Source organism: Battus philenor, unplaced genomic scaffold (assembly GCF_028537555.1).
Source record: "Battus philenor isolate CCGP_79_NKW_IND1 unplaced genomic scaffold, ilBatPhil1.0.hap1 SCAF_3, whole genome shotgun sequence".
NCBI classification, from domain to species: Eukaryota; Metazoa; Arthropoda; class Insecta; order Lepidoptera; family Papilionidae; genus Battus; species Battus philenor.
The window spans coordinates 4,318,562-4,330,816 of NW_027181693.1; the positions used below are offsets into that span (position 1 = coordinate 4,318,562).

At 29.3% G+C, this 12,255-nt stretch overlaps 1 protein-coding gene across 1 annotated transcript in view; it reads right to left on the reverse strand.

Moving 5' to 3' along the window:
- Positions 1-8,821, reverse strand: part of Drl-2 (Derailed 2) — a 52,267-nt gene extending 43,446 nt beyond the window's left edge. The window contains exon 1 of the mRNA XM_068770321.1: positions 8,713-8,821. Coding sequence (XP_068626422.1) covers positions 8,713-8,821 — 109 coding nt within the window. The remainder of the gene's footprint in view (positions 1-8,712) is intronic.
- Between the last annotated feature and the right edge of the window lie 3,434 nt (positions 8,822-12,255).

A 12,255-nucleotide genomic window follows, 5' to 3' on the forward strand; every position in this document is an offset into this window, starting at 1 on the left:
TTTATCTCATCTATGTCAATTTTATTTCTATAACACAACGTTATGTAACCATAATTAGTCCCAAAAATAAATAATCCCCTGTCATTATTGCATAGTTTAAACCGGTTGACATCAATAACAACACGAGACGTGCTATTAACACGTGAGACGTCAGCCAACTCCGGAACCGAAGCAATTTGTATCGACTACGCACCCACTATATCATGCGTCGTGATGGACGACAGTGGGCCAACGCAAGCCATAGAAAAATGACGGGGTACAATCTGTCCAATTAAAAAGCAACGCAATACTAACCAAATGTATATTAACTCGTATACGTCATGTTATTTGACAGCTTGGTATTAAATCATTTAACATTTAAGTTTTGAAAGATAATATTTTTATTATTTATGTCTGTAATATAAAGGATAAAACGTTTATAACTCGAATGCAAATGCTATAAATGACCTAAATAGAATATAAATATAATGCTATGTTACAATTATTTAACTAATCAAAGTAGACGAAAAAAGTCAGTAATATTAATGTACTTCTACGTATTTCGTTCTTAAAAGAAATTTATTTAAACTTTCCCTAGTTGCCCAGAACGAAATAATATGTTAATAATATATCAAAATATGTTATTTTATCTTATTAATTTGTTAATGTCTAAGCTGAAATAAATAAATCGTTCGTGGATATATATTTTTATGTGCATAAAATGCATAGACGAAAGCTTTGAGCTGTTGTTGAATACCATATGCAACAAAACATTGTTTTAATAATGATATAGTAGGTAATATGTTATGGTAGGTAGGTAGGTATATGTTTACTATCTAATTGTGCATGTCACCATACAGATTTAAAATACTAAGGTGACCTTCAATATACTGGGAGTTCGACAACTTAAAATATTTTCCAAAAAAGGATAGAGAAAGTGCATAATATTGCGAGCATAAATAGAATGTAATTTATTATTCATAAAATAAAATCTCTAGAAATACGAAATTTTTGCGTCTCCGTTTTTGTCCATGTTCAAAATTTCAACTTATTATCATAACCACTCAACTAGTTTTAATAATTCATGCTTTCCGACTTATATTTAAATTTCATAACGCTAAAGAGAGAATTCTCCTTAGGTTTCACATTAAATATTATTTAAAACATTAATACTACTAATAAGAACTCTCATATTCTCATTTTTTATTGTAAGTATCTGAGTCTTGGACAATCAGTGTACTACCAGGAGAAACAAAAGATCTGTTGTCGATCAACTCCACATAAAGGCCAGGTCCTTGATCATCTGCTACAAGCGGATTCAGGGCTACTTCTATCACGGTTTTCAAGGAAAAAGAAGAGTGAAAGAGACCAAGAGAACGATCAATGTGAATGTGACCAACCCGATGTGTGGACTCTGTGCGGGTGATGATGGTCTTCACAATAAAGAGAGCTCTCAGAAAAACAGGTCATAGAGACATGAAGGACCAACTAGTTGAATCCTCGATATTTAGCACTCAAGTTAAACGACGAAGTAGAAGAAAACATTAATATATTTTATTAATATTAACATTATTACATCTACTATTTTTCCATTTATTAATTCATTCCAGATTACTTTTAAGTTTCGTTTGCTTAAAACAAATAATTTTTTTTTACATAAAAAAACTTTTGTTTATAATCAGCTCTTGTAAGAATCGATGTTTTATTAAAATACAATATTACATATAATAATACTATCACAAAAAATGTTATCTCTTATAATTTATAATGGTATAAAATGAATCATTAATTAAACATCCAAATTGACAACGTTTATCAGTGAAATATCTGTATACAATACATAAATAGTTGTAATAGACATTTTAGTCTGGGATTACAGTTAACAGTAAATATAAAAGCAGACAATTATCTCGTACAGTATGCAGGCATTAAGTTGCCCATGGAAGTAGTTGTGACCCCTCACTAGAGTGGTGCGAGGCGATAAGACACCGCCCAAATTGATGTTTGAACTGCCATTAATTCCCCTTTCGGACAGATGTCGCTTTTGTCTATTATTTTCGACACACGCTATTGTCATTTGTCGTTAAAATATTTTATATTCTGTGGGCATATGTAATCGAATAAACGTCAAAGTCCAATGAGTTTAATTTAAAAACAGAAACCTTAAATTTTTACTAACTTCGACGATAAAAATAAAAAGTTGAAGTGGTTAACTTCCGCAAAGCTTTATTAAAGACAAATTATATACCCCAATTTTACAAAATTCGGCGTTGTTTTTTTCTTACTTAAGCCTTTTTAATTAAAACTTACTCCTGTTTTAGCTAAACTTTTTAGCTTAATTAATTTATGATTATATTTTTTCACAATAACGTAACGCGTATAACGATCGTTATGTATTAAATTTTACACCACATTTATAACCACACCTTTTTAAAACACAAAATCTAGCGCTATTTTCAAGTACAAGATCTCTCATCCCTAGCTATGCGCTTTGACTATAGTGCCCTTAAACGGAGTAAGGTAATGTTTGTCAATGCAACAGACAATAGAAACAGACAGTACGATAGCACTCACCTAGGCAGTCTTCTAGAAGAGAAATCCACTTCTGCTAACAGCTTTGTATTGTTCCCACTGACTGGGTACCTATTTCTTTTCAAATATGGAAGGTACTATAAAATTAAATTAATTTGTTAATCCTTTCATAAAATTTTGTTTACAATAACTGGTCGCGGAAGCCTTTGTCTCCTGTATTAGCTAACACCGTTCTTGAACTCACTAATGCTTAATAAATAGCTTTCGATTCCTCAATAAAATATAAAGCACAGTTTAACTGTTAAATTTTGCATAGCATTTAAGCCATTTTTATCATGTTTAGTGCACGTGTATACGTGATATTTAATGATTTCAACAGATTTAATTAATTATCTATTATTATAACATTATTTCTACACAGCTTAAATAGATAAATAAACAAGAATGCCTTTACTTGTAAGTTCGCCGATATATTATATGTAAGAAGTATATAAATAAATAAATATTTGAAATTCCATGTAATTTATATGAGCAATGTATTAATATATATGTCTCGTAAATTATTGCGTAATGGTTTGGTTTACGACGATCACCATTTTCATTTATATGCATTTCGCGATTCTAGTTTCTCTATCTTGAGTAAGATCCCAACTCATGTGGCCATGCGTCGTGTACTCCCTAAAGCAATAAACTACTTGGTGTGCTTACCACTATGCCCATTGTTTTGCGGTACGGGAAAATGATAAAACGAAATATACATTTTTTTATTTTGCAATAATTCAGCCACATACTAAGAAAAAAATAACTGTTCTAGTACCATAAAGATACCTAAATACAGATATATATAGACAAAAATAGATAATTAAAAAGTTTAATATTGGATTTGGATACTTGTTCTTCGGTTGAAAATTTTTGATTATATGTTAATTTAATTAGTTTAAACATATATTCAAAGGTTTCTTTTTTATATACAGAGAGTGATTGGTTATAGGTGAAAAATCTTTAAAGGGGCGAATGTATAGTTAATTAGTTAACATTTTTTTTTATTCTACACCTATTTCCAATAATTCTGTGTAAAATGATCACTCTGAAATATATAACATTATTTATTTCTGGCAGTATTTAGTCTACTGGGACAAACAATAATTAATTTTAATATGGAATGATCATAATTTTAAAAGCGCTTTATTTACTATATTATCATTCCGCTTATTACTGCCGAAACAGTGATTTTTTGAGTACAGTGTACGATTCTGAGTGTGTTCATTCACTCTTTTAAATCTTTTAAGCCATCATATCCGTATAAATCATTTGTAACAATCATATCTGTATCTTATAGCTGGTAGGCGCCCTTTATTTTTTTATATGTTAATCGTTTTATTCATTCGTGCCAGTAACAATTAATCTTTATATAACCTTAAAAATAAAAAAATTATTCAAAGAAAGAACAGTAATTCGAAATCTTGGCCTGAGTATAGTTTTAAGCGTCACTGACATATATAATCTATATACAAAAACATAATGTATAAAGAATATTATATTTTCTATTACTTTTTACTAAGGATATTGGAAACACGTCCAATTGCGTATACGAAATACGTCGAATTTGTAGAACAAATATAAATGGTTGAGGGTAGATCAGGGGTAGATAATTACATTTTTTTTGATCTTCGGAAACAGGGGATGACTTCACTTCTATGGAGGCATAAGTTCTTTGTATTGGACATGTTTTGATAGTGTCAAAGATACAAGACCCTTGTAAACAAGGGAAGTCTCTGCAAAATAAGACATCGAAAGCAAACCATTGAAATTTTCTTATTCGTATTTAAACAAATTAAAGCGCAAATATATCTTCAACATTTGAGGTTGCACATAAAAAAGATTTTTTAGTCGCTATGTTTTCGGGCTCTCTCGTATCCAAAAATAGACTGGAGCAGTTTTTAAAGTAATAAATTTTTCACATCTTCCATGATTTTACTCATTTTTCATCCTTCTTAATATCTTCCGTTTATTTCTCTGTTATCCGTCACATCTTCTTGTATTCCGTTCCATATCTCGCATGACTGCCATCTCTATCTTTCCATATACTACAATTGTTTTCTACATTTTGGTCTATTAACTTGTTTCATTGTCTTTTTACTTCATTCGATTCAATAGGACATGTTGGAAGCGGTCTGCATGAAGCTTCGTCCAACAACCTTAACGAGTCGTCCAAGGCTACACTTGCCAGTCCATGGTGTCCACTCTAAAACCTTAAAGGACCAGCGGCCATCTTTTTTGCTATGCTACCTAGTTAACGCGTGTACAAATTTGTAAAATTATTTAATATTTAGATTATTTCTATGTCGCTTTATGAAATAACACCCGGAAGAAAAAATTAAATTACAAATTTTATAGTATAACTATCTCTGGATACATAAAATATAAAAGTCCAATACGCAATAAAACCGACAAAAGAACGTAGTTCGAAAAACGAAAGGTGTGTCGTTAGATTTATACCCGTACAAAAACTAAGCCCGAACTATTTGTAAGTAAAAAAGTTAAGGGGACAAAGCCATACATCAAACGGATCGATGTTCCGATTAAACTACACATTTATACCCACAGATATTACTCTGGAACCGACTACAAATTACCTAATTTCCGTCGAAATAAATATTTATACAATGAAACTCGACAAAATATCTGCCGCAATTTCCATTAATTTTCTATTACCGAGAAATAAATAAACGTTAGAAACACATTATTCAAAGCCAAATTTAAATTACAATATTTAAGTTATAAAAATATAATATAATAACAGATTTTGTTATTTTAAAACCAGAAATATCTAATGACAAATAATACGGTATACAAAGGGCTAACAATAATGTTTGGTACAACTATATAAATATATAAAAAAAACAATGGTTTCAGTAAGTAATAAATAAGGTGATGCTAATATAACTAGAATTTGTTAACCTATCCCATTCTAAAAGAAATAAAAATAACGTAACATATTTTACAGTAATCGCTGCAGGATGATTGTAAATAAACGCAAGAGTATTAGGACATTAAAGCTATTTTGCCTCTAACCGATCATCCTGTATTACGGGGTGACTACATTAAAAACTTGCAGAATTGTAGAATATTTGTTCTATTATTTTTCTGTTGATCTTTCTATCCATCGAATACAGTGTAGTAGCTATTGCCTTTTAATATTTAAATTTTGAATAAAAAAACGTAATTACTTTTTTATCATAAATGTATTATGTATGAGAGTGTACCTATTAATAAATCACGCACAGACTATAACAATCATTGCTGCCAAATCAAAACATGATTAATATATACGCATCACCTAGTCAAAGGACGATTTATGTCTGAGTTACACGTATCAAGCGAACTGTGTGCACTTTTTTATACTTGCTCTGAGTAATCATTAACGTTATCAGTGATTTGATTTGTAAAGACACTCATCTTGATCGGATAATTGATAATATCTAAACAAAATGTGATATCGTATATAAATTATTGTCTTATTTCTTAAATTTATAAAATGAACAATAGTAGTAATAACATTTGTGAATATCTTGTCAACATTTCACACCAACGTTTGTAAAAATTGTCGAATTTTAGCGAAATTATTGATAAAAAAATGCAATAAAAACTATAGAAATATACAGTTTCATTTGAACGTAATTCTGTCTATTTATGATTTCATGATCAAAATTCAAATTACTATCGCATTCAATCGAGTTTTAAGTACAGTAGACTGAACTTTAAGCTGAAATTGAAGTCCATTCTCTCGGGGACCGACAACTTAGATACGCTTCATACATAAATTTTAAACCAAAAACCAAATTACTTATTACGTACAACCAAAGTTACGATAGATTGTAATATGTACATATAAAATTAATTAAACAAAATTTGAGAAAGGCTTATCTTAAAAGTGAATATAGTATTTTAAGTTGAAGTAAATAAATATTATAACTGAAATTGTATTCCTTACGAGTAAATATATTTTTATACCATAAATAACGATTTCCAATATAAGTACCAGAACGAAAATATGTGACTTGTGAATAAAATATCAGAAATGTAATTTTCGACGATTCTATCATCTGCCGGTATCCAGATAATCCGTTTAAAATATGTCATATAATATTATAAAGACACACACACATGTAATATTTCATGCTTTGCCTATATAATTTTATAAATATACGCAAAGCATAAAATGTTATATATTTATGTTTATTTGTTTTATAGACAGCATTGTAAATACATCGTTTGTTGTTATCAAAATTGATCGACACGATGTGAAAGCCAATTAAGTGAGGAAACAACACGAGTTATTAGGAACCATTAGCTGTACATATTTAAACAGAAAACTTTTCAAATTAAGTTGCTTTTTTTGAAGTGTTTCATAGTTTCAGTTCTATACGAAAACTATATGTGACAACTAGTTATTAAACTGAAACTTGTAAATAACTTGATATTACCTTTCCTCGACAATTTAGTCAGGGTTTTTTTTTCTCTTCGGATTTAATATCTATATAACTTTTTATTTTTTTAACACCTACATGTAAAACTTTTTTATATTTATAGTGGTCATGTTAACATTTTTTAACCTTATTTGTATTATAATAAAAATAGCATTGGCTATCATGATGGAAATTTTATTACTGTTAATTATTTTTTCAAATGTGACATTAATTAATAAATAGACGTTGTTTTTAATAAGCAAGCTGTTGATTGGTTTAATATTATCAAAAATAATAACTTCTATTTATTTTAAATTAGCGTGTATCAGAAATTAATTCATATCGAGTTTACATATAAGTAATTATCGCTTTTGTTTACTTAATAGAAAAGTACTTAATAGGCAGGAATAATTAATTTACAAAGATAAGAATAGTAAAATGTAGAGAAAATATGCAAAGACCTACATTTATTATTCGTATTCGTTCTTTATTAACTATAATTTATATCCTGTTTAAAAATGGGTTAACATCAATTTAGAGACTTAATAATACTGAATTTAAGGGTTGCGGAGATGATATTTTATAATAAATATCTATACAAATAAATAATAAACAATATTTATTTGTTTTTAAATGTTTAATTTGAATGCCGAATAAATATACAAAAAATAAAATTACGCCACAAATTTTAGACAGAATAAATCTAATCTTTGTTCCGAGCTTTTAAAGCTTTAATTTTTTAAATTAAAATTTATGTAATAAATTAGACAAAGTAATTGTTAAAAGTTTTGGTATTGAATTCAATGAAATGATGATATATATAAAGCTAATGATGATAATTAATAAATAATAGTTAAATACGGTAAAAATTGAACCACCGATGTTCTTGACGTAAACTAAAATGCGTATTGAATTTGACATATTGAAGAAGTTTTTGTTGTTTTATTTTTTGATATACAACATTTGATAATACAACTAACATACCTAACTTTTGACTCAACGCTAATGAAAAACCAAATGAGCAATAAATGCTGATTCGTATATTTTATTTAAATAAAAGAGCTAAAAGAATTCTTTTGATTCTTTTTTATGTTATTAGCATTTGTGATTGTTATTATTATCGTTTTGGTAATTATATTTTGGTTCAGTATTATGTGTAGTCGAGTTATGACTATAATTATAGATATTGTGTGGTGTTTTTGTAAATTTTTAACAACAATTAATTTATTTTGGTATTGTTCACTATTGCTATTAACCTATTTCTATTCCTATTTATTTTCAGGTAGAGAAGTAAGGAGTAAATACATCACTTAGCAGTAATGATGTAGTTTAGTTTTAAATGGCTTAGTAACTATTATTAGATATTATTTATAGTTAAATATAAATATAAATATCAATAAGGTGTATGTATTTAAAAAAATAAATGTTTATTATTAGGTATATACATTTACAATTATTGTTAAATTAAATATAGCTATTAAAATATTAAATTATTAACAAAAATTATTGAAAGTGAAAAATGTAATAAAACGCATCAGATAGATTTTAATAAATAATTATTTGATCACACATAACACATCGATGTTTACAGAGTTCAGTTAATTATGTTATATAATGTTTAACAAAAGCAATTTAAAAATCGAACCTTCATATGAGTTAAAAAGATACGTGTAAAAAAAAACAAATGTGCCCCTTTGCATGAATAAAAACAAAAAATTAAAACAAAACTTACCTAATAATTTCTTCACTTCTGCCTGACTGATTAGAACATTAAGATGGCCTGTTGCCCATGGCAACGCTAGCCACATAGTCCAAGCGATAAGAAGCCTTCTGCGCTCCATCACGATATGGAATATTCACTTTCCGATCATTTAAATTTCACTTTATAGTACATAATCACTTTTGAATTTTACAATCATGTTGTATCCATTTTATGATAATTCTTTATAATTTTTCTATTAATAAATTCTTAAGATAATAATTATGAAATCCTTAATAATGTATCTTGAAGTATAACTGAAATATTTCGTTATTTTGAAGATATTAAATAAAATTCACAACGGAAAACTTTGTTTCAAAAAAATAAAAGCAAAATTAGGGGAAAGTAAAATGAAAAGTAGTGTAATCTTAAAGGAAAGTAATATCACCGTATATATCTAAATGTAAATATATTTTCCAATTGATTCTTCAGATTCAAAATCGGAATGCGAAAATTCGATTTTCGAATCGTATCGAAAATAGCGGGAACACGCGTCGGGCATACGCGTTACCGCGCCGCACTGCCGTCCGTTCGGAAACTCGCCGCGTACCAACAAGTTCTTCGCCGACATGCGCACTCCGCCCCAACCCTAACGCCACAACTTTTTATACCACAAACATTTTATTTATAACCGCGAAAATTTATTCCTTAACCTATCTTATTACTCTAATAATAATCGTAAGAAACAATAACTTTCAAAACAAACATGAATTAGTTTCTCGTTTATCTCATATTTCTGAATGAAAACAAAAAAAAAACTTTTAACTAATCATTATTATTTTTTTATGCAATTTAAACCAATATAAGTAAAATATGGTTATTGGTTATATAAGTAAAAGCTTTAAAAGGGTCTCATCATTGCCAGTCACCTTGTATAAAGTGATCACTTTGAAATATGATACATTAATTTATTTTTTTATAACAACGCTATAGGCCAATAACTTTTGACAGTAAAAAGTCTACAAAGACAGATGGTAAATAGAAATTAATGTCAATGTGTGGTAATTCATATTTTGAAAACGCTTTTTCTTACTGTATTATCATTATATTATGCAATATTTCGGAAATCATTGATTTTTGGATAGGTTGTATCATTGGCAAAGGCTTTTTGGGTCTTTTGGTGAAGCCAAAGGTGGAAGACAATGACTGTCCGCGAACTTAACTATGCCGTCGATCCAACCAGAGGCGGGCTTAAAACCACTTAAAGTAAACAACAATACGTGGAGCCTATATGTAGAGATAAAAAGGGGGATAAATTTGTCAAACATAAACTTACTAAAACCTTTCATTTATTTAACTTGAAATGTATTTAATCTTTTTATATAGTTATATATAGAGTTATGTACATAAAAAGCCATTTGAGTAGAAATCTCTTAAAAAATTAAAAGGCTTTCATCGAGAAAGACCTGTGTTGTAAGAGGAATTAATTGAGTTTGTCTCAAGGGAGAGGCGTTTCCGTTTTGCATTAGGCCAGTTCACGGCCCGCTAATGGAATTACATTCTCTTTTATGAACTGCTGAAGGTTTAAAATTAGTTTTTGCTTGTGTAGCGACAGTAAAAGCAAATTGTAAAACGATAAAAATTACTCGGAATAAGCAGAATCATCGTAAGTAATATCATTATAGATACAAATCAAAAAAGAAAGTCACATATACCTGAATTTACTTTATTCTAATATTTTATGCCACTATTATTTAATTAAAATTAAGGGCCAGTTTGGAATTATGGTTCTAGAAAGTTAGATAAATATTTAGGGGTGGTGATAGAATCTAAAGTAAATCACGTTTATAAATAATAATATTTATTTAAAAATACTAAATTTCAATAGTATGCAAGAAATATTTTAAAAATATTGAAATATTCAAAATACATTTTTTTTTCTGAGGTATAGGTGAACAGAAAAGTTGTTTCTCAAATATGAATAATTTCAGTAAGATAGACAAAGATAAAATAGTTTAATATTATTTTCTTAAAATAATTTCCGGTTCATCCACTGCGAAAGCGTCCGATATAAGCGGTCTTATATTTACAGCACAGAAATTTTCACCTTTTTTATCTAGTTTTTGACTGGCTATTGTTACTTTTAAGTATGATATTTTTACAACGTCAAAGATAGTTCGGGGCTCCCCAACATCTATTTATTTATCTATACATATTCTTTATCCAAATCGGATGATTACAGTGATGACTACATCATTTGAAGAACACCAGAAACGGCCAATTTGATAGAAACTTGAATCGGATGGGGTTCGTCTATAATGGCATCCTTTAACTTTACGAGATTTACAAGCAGATTTCTTCCTAAATCACTTATACAATGCTCTAAATACAGTAGATTCATTCCCAAGCTTTAATATCACTTAAAAATGCTTCATACTATACTACAGTGTTTTATTTAAAAATTCTGTTAAAAAATAATTACCTTTTAATTCAGACATATGGAGCATTATAGTTCTATATATAGTTGCCCACAATAGTTACTAGAGAACTACCAATATCACTAGTTTTAAATTATCCATGATTTTTTACTACTATCGGTCTAGTTATGATTCTACTTTTATGATTCCCAAAGTAATCGATTATATTCGGAATTCCTGTTGTATCCTGCGTCCATTCCCTGCAATATAATTCTTCATCGTTTATTCCCTGATAACAGCCGTCAATCAAGTCGATGTTCGACCCTCTTGGATACTCTTCAATCGGAATGCTACACGCTTAAGTGACCACATGCTGAAATATACTCTCGGACACCCTTAAGCATGAAGGAGCATCCGTCCGAGCGTCACAACGGCTCGGCGGCTTGAATCTGGTTAAAATGTATATAACGACCCGAGCAGAGGCTTCTGTACTTCTATGTTTAGTAACCATAAAAATCATGTTTATGCCAGTACTCATCATTACCATTTCAGCTGTAAGACGTTCACGGTTAGACATAGGTCTTTCTCATAGATTTCCCAGAGCATCGGTTAGAACCAGCTTGCATCTAGCGTCTTCTGACGATCTTAATATCTCCAATGCGCCAACTCTACCAATTCACAGTAACCAAAATTCCCAAGTCAAAAAAAAGTTAAATATCAGTGTTTATGAATAGTGACAATGGTTAATAATCTTAGGTCGTAAAGTACTGTCGTCGACCACTGTGCACTCTCTATCTTTAATGGTAATATAAATATGATTATGTAATAACAGAATTTTCTAGAGCATGTCTCGTATCGTGTTTAAAGATCCATACTACGAACGACTAGTTGAGTCAAATTTTAAACTTGCTAAGACCGGCGAAGTAAGTTGAAATCCTCACTAAAGTAGAGCAACACTTCGCACGAGACAGGCTTGAAATTTTTATCGACCTATAAATGTGTATGAGGTTCCGGCGCTGGCAAACAATTTTCAATCTAAATAATTTTAGTCTTTGTAAGTCTCTGGAACACTCCATGAACATTGCTGGTGTAAAAAAACTTCTAGAAGCAGTCTAGTTATATATTTATAACACATGAAGTACCATTTCATCTCAAGACG